Source organism: Hippocampus bargibanti, linkage group LG18 (assembly GCF_051943395.1).
Source record: "Hippocampus bargibanti isolate YZ-2025 linkage group LG18, ASM5194339v1, whole genome shotgun sequence".
Lineage (NCBI taxonomy): Eukaryota > Metazoa > Chordata > Actinopteri > Syngnathiformes > Syngnathidae > Hippocampus > Hippocampus bargibanti.
Genome location: NC_142751.1, coordinates 13,158,554 through 13,180,839, shown reverse-complemented (window position 1 = coordinate 13,180,839; position 22,286 = coordinate 13,158,554). Strand labels below are relative to the sequence as shown.

At 40.6% G+C, this 22,286-nt stretch overlaps 2 protein-coding genes and 1 non-coding gene across 3 annotated transcripts; all 3 read right to left on the bottom strand.

The window, feature by feature from the left end:
* Window positions 1-2,134: 2,134 nt before the first annotated feature.
* On the bottom strand, window positions 2,135-4,760 carry rpl37 (ribosomal protein L37). The gene is made up of 4 exons (XM_089021336.1): window positions 4,679-4,760; window positions 3,947-4,082; window positions 3,757-3,841; window positions 2,135-2,245 (listed from the first exon to the last, which is right to left on the bottom strand). The coding sequence occupies exons 1-4, from the start codon at window positions 4,679-4,681 to the stop codon at window positions 2,176-2,178; spliced, it is 294 nt and encodes a 97-aa protein (XP_088877462.1). The 5' UTR covers window positions 4,682-4,760; the 3' UTR covers window positions 2,135-2,175.
* On the bottom strand, window positions 3,213-3,292 carry LOC148884726 (small nucleolar RNA SNORD72). Its single transcript, XR_016118366.1, has one exon. It is a non-coding gene; the product is annotated as a small nucleolar RNA SNORD72 (small nucleolar RNA).
* Window positions 4,761-5,052: 292 nt separating the features above from the next.
* On the bottom strand, window positions 5,053-21,895 carry LOC148884724 (calmodulin-regulated spectrin-associated protein 1-B-like). Its single transcript, XM_089021333.1, has 15 exons — window positions 21,401-21,895; window positions 20,551-20,732; window positions 16,661-16,923; window positions 15,692-15,853; window positions 15,524-15,604; window positions 14,310-14,451; window positions 13,288-13,427; window positions 12,923-13,128; window positions 10,520-12,662; window positions 9,931-10,067; window positions 8,657-8,865; window positions 8,487-8,574; window positions 7,918-8,039; window positions 7,035-7,153; window positions 5,053-6,948 (listed from the first exon to the last, which is right to left on the bottom strand). The coding sequence occupies exons 2-15, from the start codon at window positions 20,729-20,731 to the stop codon at window positions 6,658-6,660; spliced, it is 4,284 nt and encodes a 1,427-aa protein (XP_088877459.1). The 5' UTR covers window position 20,732; window positions 21,401-21,895; the 3' UTR covers window positions 5,053-6,657.
* Between the last annotated feature and the right edge of the window lie 391 nt (window positions 21,896-22,286).

Below are 22,286 nucleotides of genomic sequence, written 5' to 3'. Positions count from 1 at the left end.
CTAGCTAGTGACAGAAAATTACGTCACATTAATTCAATGATTTAGGTAACGAGTAGACCAATCATGGTTGAAACCCGCCAAAAATCTAAACTGTGATTGGTTGTTACCTTTGGGTACTGTGATGTCATTTTTAATCGACAGCAAGTGGCCAAATAGCGCTCTAATAATAATAATAATAATAATACTTTGTACTTCAACACGGAGCATTAAAATATTCTACGCATAGAACATTTATAGTATTTGCTCCGTTTTTTTTTCCCAAAAAGCAAAATACCAAACACTTTCACCCAACATCCGTAATATTGACTTCCCTTCCTACTTTCAAATCCCACGTGTTTAAACTTGCATTCGTGGTCTAGTTTAATCTTCCACTATATTTTATTATTTATCATTTTATTGTATTATTGTTCTATGTACAGTATTGTTTTATTGTAAAGTGTCCTTGGGTGTTCAGAAAGGCGCTTGTAAATTAAATGTATTGTTATTATTCTCTGTATGGAACATTTATGGTATTTCCTCCGTTTTTTTCAAAAGCAAAATACCAAATATTAATCTGAAGAGGTCCAGTCTATTGGAATTTTATTTACATTAGCTGTCCAAGACATTCCAAAGTAACGGGCCTCCAATGGCACGAGTCCAAATGTTCGCAGTTTAAAAAAAATATATTTTTATAAGCATTAAAAAAAAATGTGTTGCATTAACATTTGCTATTCGTCACTCGAATAGGCAAGTATACCTAAATTTCTGACTTTTTTTGTAATCCATTTTAAATACTGAATTGTGGAAGCCCAAATGGATAAAGCAGTTAAAAATATATATTTTTATGCAAAAAAAAAAGTTGATTTTTTTTTTAACATTACAGCAGTTTGGCAAGAGCGTTACAGGCTGGCGTTAAAGGCTCAAGAAAAAGCTTAAGACCTGTAAAGAATGCTGCGCTTTCATAAAACGTTTTTCGGCTTAACTTTTCCAACGGTTTTCAAAAGTGGACTGAATAAATGCTGTTGCGGGAAAACCACCCTCCAGTTTTCCAGTAGCAACGGGGGAAAAAAAAACAAGTTCTACCTCATGCCATCATGGGGGAAAAATGAAGATTGTTTAGATTTTATATAAATATTTAAGATTTTTTTTGTTGTTGTCAGGGGTGTCCAGAAGCGAATGAACTTGGACAGATGCATATTTGATTTGTAATTATTTTCAGTTGAATATGTAATAATAAGTTTAATTTCTAAGCGCCTTACATAACTCTCAAGGTCACGTTACAGTCACAGAAGTTTTTCAGCGGGTAAGCAGCGGCAGCCATACGCACTAGCGTTCACTCAACCTGGAAGTAACTCAGATAGAAAGCAAGCTAGATAGCTAACAGATAGCAAATGGATAGCCAGCCAGAGAGCTAATAGATAGCCAGATAGTTAGCTAACTAGCAAGATATCCATACAGCTAATAAATACCCAGCTAGCTAGCCAGATAGCTAATAGATAGCAAATGGATATATAGCGCTTTACCAACAGCTGAACAAAGCGCTAACATGGAAAAATGGGAAACACTGTCCCCGTAGATAGCTAATAGATAGCAAATGGATAACCAGCCAGATAGCTCATAGCCAGTTAGATAGCTAACTAGCAAGATAGCCATACAGCTAATAAATACCCAGCGAGCTAGCCAGATAGCTAATAGATAGCAAATGGATATATAGCGCTTTAACAACAGCTGAACAAATCGCTAACATGGAAAAAAAGGGAAACACTGCCCCCTTAGATAGCTAATAGATCACTACCTAGCTAGGCACCCAGCTAATAGATAGCTAGCAAGCTAGATAGCTAATAGATAGCATGCTACTGAAGGCTTCACACAAATGTGTTTAATCATGTATTTTCCTAATACAGTAAAGTCTCGTTATATCGATATCGGATATATCGATACTATTTTTATGCACGTACGGAGAAAATTACATGCAAACAGGGTCGGATATATCGATAGTCCCGGTTATATCGATATTTTTTCGGACTCCCTTAAATATCGATATAACGAGACTTTACTGTATTTAAAAAGAAAAGGAAAACGTGATTTTGCTGTATAAGTGTAATCTCCTTGAAACAAAATGTTTACTTTTGTCCAGAACAAGACAAGAATGAGCTTTGTGTGTTGGTCACATTTATTTAAACCAAAATGTGTCTTTTAGGAGGAGCTGGAAGCCGCCACCGCAGCACGTCTGGGCTTGGGGGTGGTACCTTCCCGGAAACCATTCCTGGAAAATGTCAAGAGAAAACATTAAAAAAAAAATAAAAAAATCATGGCACATGATTCGGATAGCTTCCAGAAAATGGGAAGTCGTTTCCAAAAGGTGCATCAATGCAATGTTTAGTTTAGTTTATTAGAGAAAAATGCTTGGACAGTGATACCTTGGCTTACGAACTTAATTGGTTCTCAGACAGTGTAAGGCGAAAAGTGTGTAGCCCAAAGATTAATTTCCCATAGGAAACCATTAAAATGAGAATAATCAGTTCCCAGGTCCCCATAAAACAGAATTTTCTACTTTCCAATTTTCTAAGCCTTGAAACTACACAAAATATACCATATTATAATATGTAATATGTATAATAAAGTCGTTTTATTGACCTTTGTGATGGTCGTTGATGGCTTGATGGAATGGAGTGGCCGCTTTCATCAGCATTAAACACTTGATGAGGAATGTAGCCTTCTTCTTTCACCATCTTGAGGAATGATCCCTTGTCGGGGCTTTGTCTGCGATAATTTTATCTAGTTCCTCATCAATTGTGTTCTGTTTAGCTGGGTTGATAGCTTTTTGCATCACGTGTACAGATGGCTTGTGCGCGTTGTTTGTGGAGCCTGATTGGTGGGATATTTTAACCTAGCAGTCTACACTCTGCCTTTGAACTATCAAAGTTGAAACTTTCACTGCCGTCTGCCTGTCTCTTTAATGTTTAAACCACCTCCCCTCACTGCTGCGTTCTTGACCAATCACGTGGCTTTAACCGAAGACTGGGGGCGGGGAATACAGGAAAAAAAAGTTGGCTGCCATTTTCTTGTTAGAACGGGACCGTTCGTGAACGACACATCACTCATTGTGGCGCTCCGTGTGTATCCCGAAAAATAGTTTGTATGCTAAGCTAAAATTTTTCATAAATGAACATCCGTAAACAGAAAAGTTCATAACCGCGGTATCACCGTACTAGGCAATTCTCATCATGCTTAACTTGCCTCAGAGACTTTAAAAGGAATCACTTTGATTTCATATGTTCAGACATTTATTGCTCATCATCATTGGCAAGGATAGCTGATAAACATTAAAAAGCAGTCACTTTTTTGATTTAATCAATGACATAAAATGGGATATATTTACTGAAGGACAACACATGGTACATTTTTAAAATAGCTTAGCTTTCACCAAATCTTAAAAAAATCTTGTACAGAGTTCAACCGTCACTTCAAATCACTGTAATGTAAGCTTTACAGATGCCACCTAATTACTTGGTTGGAAAAATATTACTTATTAGTCTTAGGAGACATAGCTGAAAATGACACCACAGTTGCTAAGCTAATAAACAACAAATCGGAACTCATCTTGCCAGTGTTACCTGATCAAACTCGGGCAAGTGAGTTAGCCTGAATTGATGGATTTTGCCGCGTAATTTATAATCCACAAAATACTACTATTCAGACTAAAATGTTTTGACTTCTGAGGCCAAAACCTGATCAAGTCCTACTTAACAATCAATACCCATGTGTCAATCTTACCTGAACCGACGGTGCACAACCTTGAGGTGCCTCAGACGACCAGTGCCAGTGGTGTTCCTCCTCTTGGCCTTTACACTCCAGTTGTCTAGAAAAAACAAATCCATTCGAAAATAAAATAATGTACCCCGTCATTCATTTCCATAAGTCACCCCATAGCTGTCCATATCGGAAAAAAATGTCACTTTCTTACACTTTCTCTTGCGCTTCTCGGGGTAGCCACACTTCCCACAGGAGGATTTCTGCAAGTGGTAGGCTTTGGAGCCACAACGACGGCACAGGGTGTGCGTCTTGTTCCTTCGCTTACCGAAAGAGGATGTTCCCTTCGTCTACAAGATGACAATTCAAAATGAATAAGCAGCAAAACCCAAGCACATCAGCACCAGTACAGGTCTGTACCGGTGTAGCTGTACAGTATTGTCTGGGTGGAACAAACTTTAATTACATAGTGGTTATTGGTTCAGACATTTTGGAACACCATACATAAGACTGAATGCAATTGAAACGCTTAGTGCATCACTGTTACGTTTACATGTATATTTACTCAAAAGAGTCAGCTCATTGAGACGTTCATGATGTAGCAAGCCGTCGCTTATAACTCACCCATCAAGACTTCACAATGAATAAAATTACACGAACACGACATACAAAAATATACATTTGTCAGCATACAACTGAAAGTCCAAAGAGGACTGTGTTCAATTTTAAGACTTGAATGAGGCCGGAACGCCAATGCTAACTAGCCGGCTAGCTGCTTCCAGAACTCAAACCTGAAGTTGTCAAATATCCACTTTATTTACAACAAATACATCACTCAATAAGGAGTTAAGCTTAATTGACTATGAAACACTCGTGATCGGTAAACGATGAGCTGCGCGCTTCCAAGATGTTTAGAGATTTAAGGTAAACGGCGTTGGCAGCATACCATTGTCGCACAGGGGCCGAGGGATAAGAGACCGGAAGAGAGGCCTGCGCGCTGTCAAATTACATCCGTGCTTGCTTCTGTGTCACGCCGAAAAGAGTCCGTTGCTCCAATTGTTTTGTTTTTGTTTTAAATTAATAATCTACGCATAAAATATTTTTATATTACAAACCAGAGCCAGTGTGTAACGCCAAGTCCATGTTGTTTGTTGAAAATATTTCTACAAATAACTGGTTCCCATTTGTTGAGTGGCGTTGTCATATAAACACTGCGTGTGAGCATGTGTGTATATATTATTATATTATATTATATTATATTTATCGACAAAAAATCGACAAAAAAGTAATCGTCACATTTCATAACGAGGCAACGACTTGAACTGTAATTTATTACAGATTTTCAAAATAAATTAACATACAGTACTACAGGACACAATATAATGAGACTGACGAAATAATCCTCCAAACAGTGCCTCTGTTTTTTTGTTCTTTAACTGGTAGAAAATAGACTCCTAAAAATATACAAAATGCAGCAAAAAAAAAAAAAAAAAAAGAAAGAAGTATTGTGAAGTCTTTTCGCCATTAAGTTCCAATGACCAGGGAACAGATAGGCAACTTGTTGAGCATTTGAAGCTATATTTAAAGTTTGTTTGTCCTCCAGTGAGTTAGCGTAAAAGCTTGTGGGCAGGTCAAAATGTCCATCCCACTAAAGTGAATGTAAAAAAATAGCAGCCAAAAAAAAAGAAAAGTTAAACAAATACAAAAATAAAAAAAAATAAATAAAACATGCTTCTGTTGTCTGTTCTACTTTTCAGTGTTCCGCACTTCCTCAGCGAAATGGCAACCACCCATTAAAAACATCAAATCTGTCTTTGTAAAGACTGCAAAGGCCAAACTAAGAGCCTTGTACCCCACAATACAAACAACACACCATTTTTGGGGGGAATCATTGCCATAAGAAAATGCAGCATCTTAAAAAGGTACAACTTTGTCACAACTTGACAATCGGTCCATCAGCTAAAAAAAAATACGGGAAGTACCAGTCCCTAAAACAAACGTGACATGCAGAAGTATCATCAATAAAAACCAAATACAGTGATACATTGGCTTACGAACTTAATTGGTTCCCAGACCGAGTGTGTAAGGCGAAAAGTGTCTATCCCAAAAATGTATTCCCCATATGAAACCATTTAAATGAGAATAATCCGTTCCCAGGTCACCATAAAACGTAACTTTCTAATTTTCTAAGCCTTAAAACTACACAAAATATACATTATTTTATGTTTAGTAAATGTGCTATGGTATTATAATTAAAGAAATAAACTGTACTGTATAATAAAATCATTTTATTTACCTTTGTGATGGTCGTTGATGGCTAGATGGAATGGAGTGGCCGGTTTCATCAGCATTAAACACTTGATGTAGAACGTTTTGCATCAAGTCTACAGATGGCTTGTACGGGTTATTTGTGGAGCCTGATTGATGGGAATTTTAACCTTGCAGTCGACACTCTGCCTCTGAATTATCAAAGTTGAAACAAGTCCAAATTTCACTGTTTTCTATCCATTTTGTCACTCTTGCTCTGTTGTCTGCCTGTCTCTTTAATGTTTAAACCACCTCCAACTCACTGCCGCGTTCTTGACCAATCACATGGCTTTAACCGACGACTGGGGGCGGGGAATAGAGAACCAAAACAAGCCGGCTGCCATTTTCTTGTTAAGAGAACGAGCCCGTTCGCGAACGACACATCACTCATTGTGGCAGCTCTGTGTGTATCCCGAATAATAGTTCGTATGCCAAGGTAGAATTTTCATAAATTTAACATTCGTAAACCGAAAAGTTCATAAGCCAAGGGGTTCGTAAACCGAGGTATCACTGTACTGCATTTGCATCGCGCAGTGTTTTGTATGATATGGCGCAGTGATCACTTTGCCGGATCACCAGATGTTGATTATTTGGTTCGTAAAATAAACAGAGTCACTGTCACTTCCTGCGCGCACTGCCGGGCCTCTTGGCCTGCCACAAATGGTTATGGATGGTTAGCGCGTCCACGCTAACCGACACCGACTTGGCTGGGATGACGTTGAACTGTTTGCGGTCCGAACTGTACTTGTAGAGGCGATCGATCATCTTGTGACCGATGGTGCGCGGCCCCGTGCCCGTGAACTTGAGGATGTCCTCCGTTTCCGGTGAGTACGAGTATACTGCGCGAAACTGGCAACCGCCGTCACGGAAGAGGATGATGAGATGGTTGGATTCGCATTTTTCAAGCTCCTGTGAAACAGCAGAATAAAGACATAAAAATGATCCATGAAGTGATTGATTGCTGACAGAGTAATATTGCGTTTTAGCACTCTGACCTCCAGAAGGATATTTTTCTGGGCCTCGTTCACCTTTCCGGCTAGGCAACAATGTGCGATGGCATTGATGATGATGGGTTTGTTGGACTTGGAGCTCGGTTCTTTGAATAGCTTGGGACCTTGGACGAACGGTGAACAACAAACAACAAAAAAAGTGGCTAAGCTATGGTGTCCAAAATTTTAATGTCAAAAATGACATTTATATACAGTGATACATCAGCTCACGGACTTAATTGGTTCCCAGAAAGTGTGTATAAGGCGAAAAGTTCATCTTCCGAACATTTATTTCCCATAAGAAACCATTAAAATGAGAATGATCCATTCCCAGGTCCCCATAAAATATAATTTTCTACTAAATAAGCCTTAAAATTACAAAAAAATACCTCATTTTATGTATAATAAATGTGCTACTGTATTGTAATTAAAGAAATAAACTGTACCGTATAATAAAGTCGTTTTATTTACCTTTGTGATGGTCGTTGATGGCTTGATGGAATGGAGTGGCTGGTTTCATCAGCATTAAAAACTTGATGAGGAACGTAACCTTCTTCTTTCACCATCTTGAGGAATGATCCCTTGGAGGTGCTTTCTTTGTGATAATTTTATCTAGTTCCTCATCAATTGTGTTCTGGGTTGATAGCTTTTTGCATCAAGTGTACAGATGGCTTGTGCGGGTTGTTTGTGGAGCCTGATTGATGGGAATTTTAACCTTGCAGTTTACACTCTGCCTTTGAACTATCAAAGTTGAAACTCTCATTGTCGTCTGCCAGTTCGTATGCCAAGGTAAAATGTTCATAAATGTAACGTTCGTAAACCGAAAAGTTTGTAAGTCAAGGGCTTCGTAAACCGAGGTATCACTGTATTTCATTTCATTAGAGCTCACCATTGTAATCAATTGACATGATGGAGGAGGCGACGGAGCCACTCTCCCAGTCGCGCTCCATATTTCTACTAGAGGTTCGGCTTAGCACAGGAAAAGAATCCATGGAGCAGACCGATTCAGCCCTGTGTGACAAACAAACTTGTGTTTACATTCCAGGTCCAAGTACAAAATTGCAATTTAATACTTATTCGAAACATAAATTATTTCGACAAATACAGGTAACACCCGACTTACAACCAGCTCGAATTACGACCACCCGTACTTCCGACCACGACCTCTAGACCCTGTTTTTAAAATTTTAATTCTACGCCTGGCACCGCAACGCGCTAGCAGGCCAGCAACGCGTATGACAATTTTGGCCAGCCAGCTAGCATCTTACTCTCGCACAGTAATCGACCGTGTGATGGCACCAGAGGGGACGGAGTTTGCGAGTCATTTAGCCTCTATTCAACATTTTGAATGGATTTCAACTTACAACCATTTCGACTTACGACCGTTTGGTCGGAACGGAACTCGGTGGTAAATCGGATGTTACCTGTATTCGGAAGATGCGATTCTAAGCATCTTACCTTTGCATCTCCAACTCTCCGGAAATGATACTGTCCGCCTCTGTAGCCAATGACAACGTGGATCCTCGAAAGCTGCAGCTCAAATCAGCTGAAAATAGTCGTAAGATACTTTTTGTGAATGTCCATTTTGAATATGTGACTATAGTACGTCATCAAAACATGCTACATACGTGTGGTGGATCCCTTAGAGGGACTGCTGAACTCGCTGCGGTGTGTTGATTTCGGTCTATGTCTGCGGGACTTGAACCTGGGCCTGGGTTTAACCTGACCCTGTTCTTCTAACAAAGCCTGCTGCTTCCGGCGTAGGTATTCCTGCTTAATCAGCTCTCGTCTGGCTTTCTCCTCCTCTTTACGAACCCGCTCCTCCTCCGCCTTTCGCCTGCAATGGGTGACGATAAAGTGTTGGTCAGACCTCGAGCAATGTTTTTTCCCTTCCACAAGGGTGCAGAATGTGCCTTTCGTCCATTTTAGCGCTTTGTTATAGTTTCAGCTGTTGTTAAAGCGCTATATAAATAAATATATATTGTATTGTATTTTGTACAGCTGCCCCCATTTCAAGCTCAAATAACTCCAGACACATAAAACTTAGTAATTAACCTTTTTTTCTGATGACAGAAGAGAGTCTAAGGTTCCTTATGCTGCACTGAAAGTTTATGTAGTCCTAAAACTCAGTATTCTGTGGGTCCTGCAATTTGAGTGAAAATGACAAAAACCCTGGCACTGGAGTGGACACCTCTTTGCACATTGTCTGGCAGTGAATGAGTTAATATAATCTTTTTTTTTTCCTGGTAAAAATCATCATCATCATAATAATAATAATAATAATGCATTTCATTTTTAAGCACCTCTCAAAACTCTCAAGATCACTTTACAGTCACTGGATCAGTTTTTTTGTGGGTGAGCAGCGGCAGCCACATGCGCTAGCGTTCAATCAACCCGGAAACCCTCAAATAAATAAAAAGCTATCTAGCTATCAGATAGATAACAGATAGCTAAATAGCTATATAGCTCATATATAGCTAATAGAGAGCCTGCTAACCAGCTAGCTAGCTAATAGATAGCTAGCTAGCTGAATGAATATCTAATAGACAGCCAGCCAGCCAGCTAGATAGCGAACAGACAGCTAATAGATAGCCAGTCAACTAGCTAGCTAATAGATATCTAATAGATAACCAGCGAGCTGGATAGATAGCTAATAGATATCCAGCTAGCTAGCTATATAGCTAACAGATAATCATAATAATACATTTTAACACATACTTTTTAATTTCATCATAATGATATTAGATTGCGAATATCATCATATTAGACCTATTGAAAATATTGTAGAGAAATCTGGTCATCGTATTGCAACATTTGTGAGACTCCAACTTGAGTTTTGTACAACGGTTTTAATCATTCTTGAAAAAGAAATTCGATTTGTGATGATAACCCAAAAGCGTACCTGGCCTCGTCACGCTTGAGCTCGCTGTCGGCTTCCTGCTGCTGCTTGCGTAACCTGGCTTCCTCTGCTTTGCGTTGTTGTTTGAGCATGAAGGCGGCACGACGTTTGGCCATGTCATCGTCGGCTTTCTCGTCATCCTGGAAAAAGAGTCGAATCTGTTCAGCTTTAATGACCTAACCGGTGTGCTTGAGTTCAACAAAAGATGAGACCAAGGATGTCAAACTCATCGTAGTTACGGTTTCCACTCATGGGAGCCGTGATGAATTTGGTGTAGCCATTACAATGATTAATCCCCTCCATATTGTTACATATAGAGCGTACATAACATTAACTCATTATTGAGGTTTACATGCGAAAATTTGACATTTGGTTTTGGACTTTAGCAAGTCCAAAATAATGACAGTTTTTGTGGTTTACTTGAGACAATTAGAAATTTTGGTTTGGACGTTAGCAAGCGTCATGGCATTTGACATGCTTGATTTGCTTGAACGGGCCGAGCAAAATGATGTGGCGGGCCAGATTTGGCCCACGGGCCTTGATTTTGACACCCGTGGATTAGACCATCCATAATACTCGTCTTGAACGTCACCTTAAAGAAGAAGCCGAGTGCGTTATTTTGTTCGCCGTTTGTGTTGTTGGCGCTCGCACCCTCCTCGGGGACGTTCAGGTCAACCTGGATCAGCAGACCTTTTCCCCTAGTTGTTTCGTCTCCAATCGCTGATTCTGTCAGTGGGATGTCCAGCTTGTCGTCTTCTGCAGAATGTGAAGGTGAGGTGAGGGTGTCAGAGGTTGCTGGGTCGTCTGACTGAGTTTTGACAGGAGACAGAGCGGGTTCCTCTTGCTCGTTTTGGATTCTGAAGGTTGTGCGTCTTCTGAAGTTTCTATCCAGCCTGGTAGCTTCAGTATCCTGGTTTATCACGCCAGTGTTTTCTTGTGGGGAGAGCGCTGTTTCAGTGTCAGGCGCTCTGTTACTCTTGTTCTTAGGCTCCGATGTTTTGCTTCGCTGACTGGAGCTCAGCTTGGGTGGACGGCGAGTCGGGGTACAACCTCCGCCGTTAAAGTCCATAAAGTGGACGGCGAAAGATCTGGCGTCTGAAGTAGGGGATTCTGTCATGGTTGGAGTTGGTTTCAGATCTGGCTTTGGAGATTCCAAAGACGAGGATTCATTTTTCTTCATCAACAAATCTTGTTGCAACGACAGCTTGGTCATCTGCTGTTGGATGACACTGATGGCCTCGTTAAGGAGATCGATGGAACGGGAGCGGTCACCTACACCCGATTCCGAGACGCTACCGAACCGGTTATCTCGATTTATCTGTCTTCCTTCTACTTCCACCTTCAAAACCTCAAGACAGGAGTCGTCCTTGCAGCAGGGACTTTTCTCTTTCAGAGCAGCAGACAGATCGGCAGAAGGTGAATGTTTGAGAGGAAGAGGAAGTGTGTCGCTTCTTCCTTCACCTTTCTTCACGATATTCAAGAATGCGACTTTGCCGAGTTTCAGACGCTGCCGTGCTGACAAGGTCTCCATCTTCTTCTTCTGGTACTCGATAGCGCGCCTTTGTTCCTCGAGCTGCATATGGAGCTCGAGCAGCTCTGAAGGCACTACTGGAGGACTTACCGGCTTCCTCGTAACACAGGTGGAGTCCATCCCTGGTAGACCGGGGTTACCTTCAGACTTTAGTTGCCACGGAGAACAAGGACTACTCTCTGAATGGTCAGGTGTTGTTTTCTGGGAACTACTTGTGCTGCAGAAGCCGTCACGGAGACTGAGCTTTAGCAGCTTTCTTTCGGCGAAGCTGGTCATCCGGATACCGGCACTGCCTGAAGCGCTGCTTGCACAGGACAAGGGACTGAGACAGGGACTGGAACGTCCACTCCAATCTTCCTTGTCATCTCGTTCTCTCAGTTTCAGGTCTTCTCTCAGCTTCGGAGACTCAACTTCGGAGATTTGCCTCAGTTTCAAAGACTCAACTTCGGAGAATTGCCTCAGTAAATCAACCCCTTTTCGACTGCTGGTCTCAATCATCTCCGCATCCTCGTCATCTTCCTCAAAATCGGCGACGTCCGAGTCAGAATCCTGTGCTACTTCTGCATCGGAGGAAAGATGACTGTGACAGTCAGACTCCCCAGAGAGGTGAAGGAAGAAGCCATGCGGTGGCGTCAAGCTATCACGGGTGGGAACAGGTTGAAATTTAAATTTATTACATTGAGATAATGGCGATTTTGGGTGTGCTTTCTGTGGAATATCCACAGCTTTTTTCACGCCAGATAAACCCCTCCAGCGATTCTCCCCGCTCTCCTCCTCCTTGTTCAGGTGGACGCTCTTCTCTTTAGCTGGCTTTGGGATGGCAGGCATCAGAGGTTCGAGGTAGTAGCTGTCCGCCTGCATGTCAGGGGTTAAGACGTCCATCTTGACAGTGTTAAAAACTCCCCTGGATGAGGGTGTAAAGGGGATTTCCAATTCATCCAGCTCCATATCGCCCCGGAGTGGACGCCGGGGGCGGATTACAGCGACTAACTCCTCTTCTTCAAAAATCTGCTCCTTATCTTCAATATGAATGTGGCTGAGGAGGCTTTGCCCGGTTAGTCTGTGTTGATGCAACGGGCGAGTTGAACCCCCGAGGGTCCTAATAGCAGAGGCTGAACTGTATTTGCGAACTGCGCTCATGTTGTATGAGTCATCTTCCTGATTGGGGAAATGCAAGGCGTAAGGTGTCGTCTGAGAAAAGGGCCTAGGAAGAGATACAAAATCATTACATTAGGCGCGGAAATTCTTCACGCAGATCTTGTACGGGATATTAGCTATCCATATAGATAGCTAGCTACCTGGCTAGCTATCTATTTGCTGTCTATTAGCTATGTTTGTAGCTGGTTGGCTGTCTAGCTAGCTATTTATAAGCTATATATCGAGATAGCTGTCTACTTGTTATCTAATTTACAGCAGATTCTTTTCTTGCAGACGGTGGCTTTTTTGAGTGTTCGGTTGCCTTACACATTTCGGCGTATACTTCTTCTGGACGAAAGCGGAGGTGTGCGCCGAGGCATGTGGGGTGGTTGAACACCTGGAGGGGTCGCTGTCTGTAGGAAGGGGTAGGTTTTACCATCTCTGATTTCCTTAAGGTCTTTGGGCTGTACAAAGTCGGGCTTCACAACCTCAAACCACCAGAAGAGCTCGGCGATGAACACCATCACGTTATTCTGCGTGAGAAGATAAACTAAGGTTAGCTCACACCTACAGCTAATGTATTTATACCTCTACTTTTTTTTTTTACTTAATTTTGGAATGTTCTCTCAAGTGTAAATGTCATGAACTGTCTTCCATTTGTGTGATAATGTTTGTGTGTGTTTTTGCCTCACCCTCAACATTGGCGAACAATACAGGATGTCTTCGGGCTTTAGATAGAAGCACTTGTTCAAGTATTCATTTGAAAACTCCTTCAGCAGATGGATGTTGTACACGCTATCGGCTATTGAGGCCATATCCTTCACGCAGATATCTGAAATTTATAATAATAATAATAATAATAATAATAATAATAATAATAATAATAATAATAATAATGCTAGCTAGTTAGCCAGCCAGGTAGCCATCTAGATAGCCAGATATCTAATAGACAGCAAATAGATAGCTAGCTAGATAGACAGCCAGATAGACATCCCTTAGCTAGCTAGCAAGATATCTAATACATACCTAGCTAGGTAGCCAACCAGGTAGCCATCTAGATAGCCAGATATCTAATAGACAGCAAATAGATAGCTAGCTAGATAGACAGCCAGGTAGACAGCCCTTAACTAGCTAGCAAGATATCTAATACATACCTAGCTAGGTAGCCAACCAGGTAGCCATCTAGATAGCCAGATATCTAACAGACAGCAAATAGATAGCTAGCTAGATAGACAGCCAGATAGACAGTCCTTAGCTAGCTAGCAAGATATCTAATACATACCTAGCTAGGTAGCCAAGCAGGTAGCCATCTAGATAGCCAGATATCTAATAGACAGCAAATAGCTAGCTAGCTAGATAGACAGCCAGGTAGACAGCCCTTAGCTAGCTAGCAAGATATCTAATACATACCTAGCTAGGTAGCCATCTAGATAGCCAGATAGCTAATAGACAGCAAATAGATAGCTAGCTAGATAGCCAGCCAGGTAGACAGCTAGATAGCTAGCTAGCTAGATATCTAATAGATAGCTAGCTAGGGAGCCAGCTAGGTAGCCAGCTAGATAGCCAGATAGCTAATAGACAGCAAATAGATAGCTAGCTAGGTAGCCAGCCAGGTAGACAGCTAGAGAGCCATCTAAATAGCCAGCAAGATAGCCAGTTAGCTAGCCAGATAAATAGATGCAAATGTGAGCATCAGTCTCGGCTTAAAACGTACTTTCAAGTGGAATGAGGTCGGGGCAATAGAAGTGGATCAGGGTCAGAAGAGCAGCGCCGTCGCATATGTCCGCACACAAGTCGTCCACGCGGGAGAAACGGTGAAATGTCCGACCTGACAGGTGATCCCTGCGATAACGCACCTGGACAGCCAGAATATTTTCACATTGAATTCTCAAAAAATGCTTTAATTCTCTCAAAGATAGAAACTACATTCCTGACAAAATCCGCCATTTTGTTTACGAAAAGATTGGGACTCTGCATAGCTCATTCACATTGTATTGGATATAATTTGTCACGTCCTATTAGCAGTTCAATTTTCCCACAAATGCTGGCTGTGATAATTTTGTTAGGCAGCCATTTTACTTTATCTATAGTGACTAGAATGTTCCATCAATTAACTCGTTCACTGTGTCCACTTCTGTGCCAGGGTTTTTGTCATTGTCATTTAAATTCCAGGACCCACATAATATTGAGTTTTAGGACTACATAACTATTCAATGCAGCGTAAAAAAACCTTGGACTCTCTTCGTTCATCGGAAAAAAAGAATTAATTCCTAAATGATATGGGCCTGGAGTTATATGAGCTTGAAATGGGGGCAGCTGTACAAAATACAATACAATACAATACAATATATTGATTTATATAGCGCTTTAACAACAGCTGAGACTGGAACAAAGCAGTAGCATGGAAAAAGGGAAATGCTTTCCAGAGGACATGGCCTGCGCTTTATCAGCACCCAAGCATGACAAAACAAAACCTGAAAAAATTTGTGAATGGCAGTGAATGAGTTAAGCTTTCATTGATTTATATAGCGCTGTAACAACAGCTGAGACTGGAACAAAGCAAAAAAAGGCAAAAAAATTCCAGAGGCCATGGCCACCGCTTTATCAGCACCCAAGCATGAAAAAAAATCTGGAAAGGCGCTCGACATCTTATTTTCAATTCCCGAATACATATTGGTTTTTATATAGCACTTTGACAACAGCTGAATCTGGAACAAAGCGCTAACATGGAAAAAAAGGAAATGCTGCCCCCTTGTGGGAGGGAAAAAAACATGGCCAGAGGCCATGGTTAGCGCTTTATCGGCACCCAAAAATTCGGGAATGGCGCTTCAGGTCATATTTACCATTCCTGAATTATTTTTTGAATGGCAGTGAATGAATTAAAAAAAAACATCAAACCAAAGGGAACTTTCTTGTCGAACATCTTACCTTCTGTTGATTTGGTGAATCCAGCAGTTGCTGCTTCATCTTTATCACTTTTTCAGAGAGAGCGCTTATTTTTGTGTTCACCTTTAGTTGACGAGAAAAAAACATTGCATGTGAAGTACAAACACAACAGCTTGTTTTTTTTGTATTTTGTTTGATATGACTTTATACCTTGTTGATCCAAAGAACCATGGCATCTTCCAGGTCCATCGGATGCTCCTTGGAGGGAGTGAAATTGGAGAGTCGCTTGACACTGGACACCACTTTCTCCACACTGATCATCTCCATCGTGTAGGCCATCATGAGGGAATCGATCAGGTGCATGTGGCAACTCTACACATTTTAAGTAGTTAAAAAAACACTTTTATAGTGATACCTTGGCTTACGAACTTAATTGGTTCACAGACAGAGTGTGTAAGGCAAAAAGTGTGTATCCCAAAAAATAATTTCCCATAAGAAACCATTAAAATGAGAATAATCCGTTCCCAGGTCCCCATAAAACATAATTTTCTAATTTTCTAAGCCTTGAAACTACACAAAATATACCTTATATTATGTATAATAAATGTGCTCTGGTATTAGAATTAAAGAAATAAACGGTACTGTATAATAAAGTGGTTTTGTTTACGTTGATGGCTTGATGGAATGGAGTGGCCGGTTTCATCAGAATTAAACACTTGATGAGGAACGTAGCCTTCTACTTTCACCATCTTGTGGAAAGATCCCTTGTAGGCGCTATAGTTTTACCTTTTTCCTCATCCATTGCGTTCTGTTTAGCTGGGTTGATAGCTTTTTGCATCAAGTGTACAGATGGCTTGTGCGGGTTATTTGTGGAGCCTGATTGATGGGATATTTTAACCTTGCAGTCTACACTCTGCCTTTGAACAAGGTTGAAACTATCACTGTTGTCTGCCTGTCTCTAATGTTTAAACCACCTCCCCTCACACAGCACTCATTGTGGCAGCTCCGTGTGTATCCCGAAAAATAGTTTGTATGCCAAGGTAAAATTTTCGTAAACCGAAGTATCACTGTAAAGTCAAAAAGGCGCACTTGCTAGTTACCCAAGCGCTATATTTTACTTCAAGCATTAATAATGTGTTGCTGCGTGATTTCCAGCCCTGAAAACAAACCTCAACGTACCATCTTGAGAGGGTTCGTACTGAGATCCAGAGCCGAGACGTGTACATCGTCCAAGTCCCGCACTTGGATGCCCTTGGAGGACAAAGCCTGGAGTACAGACTGATGGTTTCGAAGTGAGGCGGCTTGTTCTGCGCGTAAAATTAATCCGTACACTCGGCAGTAGATCTCCCCGGAGAGCAGCAGGTGAATGACAGGGGGCTTAATGTGCTCCTGATCATACTGGTCTGTGTAAAAAGGGTCTTTCAGGTCTTCGGGGACGTGGTCTGGTGGTGAGAAGCATGTGTTCATTAGTGTATTTGTGAATCAAATCAAGTCATTCAACACACACACGTGAACTCATTCACTGCCAGATGATGTGCAAAAATGTGTTCACTCCAGTGCCAGGGTTTTTGTCATTATCACCCAAATTGCAGGACCCAGAGAATATTAAGTGTTAGGACTACATAAACATTCAGTGCGGCGAAAGAAACCTGAGACTCTCTTCTTTCATCAGAAAAAAAAGTTAATTCCCAAGTTATATGGGTCTGGAGTTATCGGAGCTTGAAATGGGGGCGGATGTACAAAATACAATAGAATACAATACAATACATACATACATAGTACATACATAAGTGCAAACATGGACAAAAGGCAAATACTACTCCCTCATGGGAAGGAAATACATTGCCAGAGGTCTGACTACCGCTTTATCGGCACCGCCGCAAGAAAAACCCAAACCTGAACAAATTAGGGAATGGCGCTCCACATTATGCTTTTCAATTCCCGAATAAATGTGCTAATGGCAGTGAATGAGTTAAAAAAAATATTACTCACTCGATTTGAAAGTACATGTAGTACACTACATTATGTGTACATCTGCTTAAAGTCAAAGTAAGCACTTGAGTGAGTGCTTTTTATGTCTAAAATGAAATGTATAATAATAATAATAATAATAATAATAATAATAATAATAATAATAATAATAATAAACTAATAATTAATTTTTATTTTTTAATTATCATCGTCATTATTATTGTTATTATTTATTATAAACTAATTATGATTATATTTATTATTTATTTATTTATTTATTATTAATTAATTAACTAATTATTTGTTGTAGAGAGAGTCTTAGCTGTAAGTGAACGCACACCAACTCCACTCTGAAAACAAATAAACATTAAAAATTTTGGTTTCGGGATCACTACAAATGTTACATAAGATCGAATAAACGGGGAAGCTAACACATTCAACAGGCAAACGTGAGATTCGTAAGACATCAAAACAAAATAGCAGGCCCGTAGCCTTTGAACCAATAAACCAACAAGACTTAAAGGTGATTAAAAACCTGATGTTGGGGTGGCTATTTGAGTACACCTTGAAGACGCTAATCCACACGTGCTTTGCTAGTAGACACATGGACAGGCAGTCAGTAGTGTCGTCATATTGAATACGATTAAAGTACAGTGAGACCTCAACTTACAAACACCTTATCTTACAAACTTTTCAGCTTACAAACGTCAAATTTATGAAAATTAAACCTTATAATAAGCACTATTTTCATAATACACACTCACCACAGCTGGCGGAGTGATCTTCGGTGGAAGCACACGACGGAACAGCACCAGAGGTTAAGTTACCAACAGTCCTTATGGAAGGTGACTATCCTTCCATAAGCATCAACGACTATCAGAAAGGTAAATAAAACTTTATTTTACAGCACAGTTTATTTCTTTAATTACAGTCGTCATGTAATGCGCCTCTTTCCAAACAGCAATTCCCTTTGACCTTCGACTTGCAACGCCATTCCATCAAGCCATCAATGACCATCACAAATGTAAATAAAGTGACTTTATGATACAATGCAGTGTATTTCTTTCATTACAATACAATAACACATTTAATATACATAGAATAAGGTATGTTGTGTGTAGTTTTAAGGCTTATTTAGTTGAAGAGTATATTTTATGGAAACCCGGGAACGGATTACTCCCATTTTAATGGTTTCCTATGGGATATTTTTTTTTGAGATACACACTTTTTGCCTTACACACTCTGTCTGGGAACCAATTAAGTTCGTAAGTTGAGGTCTCACTGTATACTTTTTTTCTGTGATGCGCAGTTTTGATTGAGGTATTTTTCTGACTTTATTTACACAAAAAAAAAGCCTTTTGTCTGAATAGGGTTCTAGGATAGATGTAAACAGCCTCCTGTTAGCACCCTCCGCCACTTCCGTAACCTCAGCTATACTCTCAATGCCTCTGCATAAAGTCAGAATTCTCACATTTTTTTTTAAAGACGTAGGATTGACATGACGTTCAATCCCCGCCTCACTTTGCGCCTTTGAGGGTTGTCATATAGAGTGAGACAAAAACCCACTTTGAAATGAAGGGGTAGTTTTCCATTTCCACACATGACGCCTGGCGATGCCGAGCATTTTTAGCGCAAGGGACCACTCCCTGCTGGCGAGGCTAGTGACCTGTGTATAAAAGCCTTTGACGCATCACGAGAAGCGAGTCTGCCCACAGCATGAAGAGCGTACAGAGGCTTTATTCGCAGTGAATTCATATTTACTCTTTTTTTTTTGCGTTAGACCTTTTCGCTAGGATATCTGTAAAGCTGATATTCACATTATTGTTCAAAAATACAGAACCAAAAAAAATGTTTCAACGTTATTGTCAGAGACGTTCGATCGGACACTGTGGACAAAGACTTGAACCCAGAAAGATTGTCTTTACTGCCGCCAGGAGACTTAGCCATTCATGACCGACGCCTGAAATCTGCGGTCCTCTGCCAAGCTATTTATTGAGAGTATATGCAAATTTAAGTGATACATTTATAAAACATAGTTTTCTTGATTAGAATACCACACCCCTGGGCGTTCTAAGCGCAAACAGCTGCAAGCAATAAAACATTGTCTCTTCCATGAACTGATAAATTTGTAACCTGGCTAATGAGCTCTTCCTGTGAAGGAGTTTCAAGTCGTAAATTACTTCAGTGATAAGGAGTTTCCCAAGTCCTAAATTCTGTCTAAGGCCAGATCTCCTAGATCAGGGGTGTCAAAGTCATTTTTTGCCGCGGGCCACATTGTAGTTATGGTTTCCTCTCGAGGGCCGTTATGAATTTGGGGAACCCATTTGAATGTTTAAATCCCTTCAAATATTACATATAGAGCACACAGCAAATTAATGAATAACTCGTTTTCAAATCTGAAGTCAAGAATAATGACTTTTATTGTGGTTGACATCCAAAAATATGAAATTTTGGCTCAGATTTTAGCAATCATCATGGAATTTAACAAGTTTGATTTGCTTTCGCGGGCCCAAAAAAATGATGTGGCGGGCCGGTTTTGGCCCACGGGCCTTGACTTTGACACCTAGATGACAGTTTAACAAGCTGTGTCTGTTGACCTCAGATTGACCCCAGGTTGTCAGTGCTTCAATTGTGTATTCGAGTCACACATGTATGTCCACAAAGCATATAACAGCATGAAACTTTATGTGCCCGATGATTCAACCAGCCCAATGTCCATCGCTGGATAGCGGCCATCTTAAGTTTATGATAGATTCAAAATTATTTATAGGCAATGAAATTAGATTGGATTGGATTGACCTTTATTAGTCTCGTAGTGGACATATTTACATTTCACAGAAGCAAAGTTATGAAAGGAAGAGGAAAGGAAAGAAAGAAGTAGAAAAACTAAATACGGGAGCTGCTGGAAAAGCAGCCACTCTCGCAACGCCATCTAAATTCGTGAATGGCAATGAATTAGTAAACTAAACTATATGACGTATTCAAACGACCACATCTTATAATATTATAAATTTCAAAATATTACAATTTGCAAATACTTACCATGCCTGTGTGAGCGTAAAAAGCATGAGCGGCAAACACACAAGAGGATTTCTTACCAACACCATAAGCTTTGGCCAGCAGCCATCTGAGATTTGCTTCTATTTTGGCCCTGGCACAGTCGTACAGATCTTGTGGCACCACCAAAACTTCCACATCTCCTTCTCTTTCGACATCGCCATCTTTCGCTGCTCTCCTCCTGGTGCTAACCCCCTGCCCGGCACTCACCTCCACGTCCATGCTGAAACAAAAACACACAGACTTCAATTCCCAATGGGAAATGAACGGCGAAAAAAACGGCAATATGTATTTTGTTTTATCGGCGAGCCATATGTAATCATCAAAAGAGCCATATATGGCTCGCGAGCCATAGGTTCCCGACCCCTGTTTTAAACGTATGAGAGACAGACTACGAATTTTAGGCTATTTTGAAAGAAAACGTTTATGCTATGTTCTTGAGGTTACACTGGTGCTTTTTTAAAGTTTACATTTTTGCAGTAATTGGATCAAAATTCATGATATGGATGTCCTAAAATACACGTCCTAACAACAAATAGGAATTTAATAACAGGATATAAACAGTGACTAACAAATTTTGGTCGACTGAATCCAGGCGAGGTCGTGACGTAACCAGCATACAACTGTTGTCAAAAAAGGAATAACATTTATCAAAATAGTGAATATTATATTCTTTTAGACCATGCTCATCGATTGGTGCTTTCATTTCATTCGTATGAAATCGTATAAATCATTACAAAATGAAAATGTTTTGTGGCTTTATTAGCTTCTGTTCCAAATGGAGAGCACCTAGCATGCTGCTGTCATTAGCCGTCCCCGGACAGGTTATCCCGGTGTAAGGTGGCTGATGATCCGACATTTCAAGCCCACCTTAAAGAAGACGAAACTCACCTTTACGGGTACTTTGTCTCCACCCCCTTGTGTGTTTGCATCTTGGGTTGTTACACGAGCATACTGGCTGGTTGGGGCAAGTGGCGAGATGGCGGAGGAGACCAAAAATTCCTCGAAGATCTCCTCCCCGCCCCGTGCTGCACAAATCTCTCCGGCCTCTCAGGATAACGCCGGTTAATCCCACGGTAATAAATGAAACCAAATCCGTTTGGCAAACCACGCGAGGTCTGCATTCGAGGGAAAAGCACCAGTGATGTCCAAAAGCTAATTGAAATTCGCTAGCATCGCTGTTGTCAGTGCTGCCGAGGGTGGGGGGAGTAGATCGGTTGAAGGAGCTTGTCTCTATGGGGACGGGAGAACAGGAACAGAGCGCTCCAGCCACGGATGCAGTACTATTTTTGACCGGCTGAGGGCGATGTTGGTCAGTGAAGGCCGACCGATGGCCAGTACTGAACTATGTTTATATACTGGATATTTTTGTTTGCAGTTTGTATAATGTATTGTATTTAATTATCTATTTATTTATTCATCTTTTTGTTTTACTTACACATTCAACGAATTAAATGTATCCTTTTCCGGTGCCCGATAAGCGTTTGATTTGTCTGGCGGAAGATAAACCAAGTGTTTTCATACGTCACAAAAAAGGCGGGGCAAGGGAAGTAATCTTTGCGCATGCGTATTTATAGTTTCCGTTTTACAGTATTTTAATTGCCATGGCCTTGTGTGCTATTTATTTTATTTATGTATTTATTTATCTACTTATTTTACCTACACATTCAACTAATTCAATGTATCATTTTCCTTGTAACTTGATATAAAGGACACAAAATACAGTTCATTTTGACTGCTTGGAACATAACGTGATATAACGTGATTAAAAATGTCA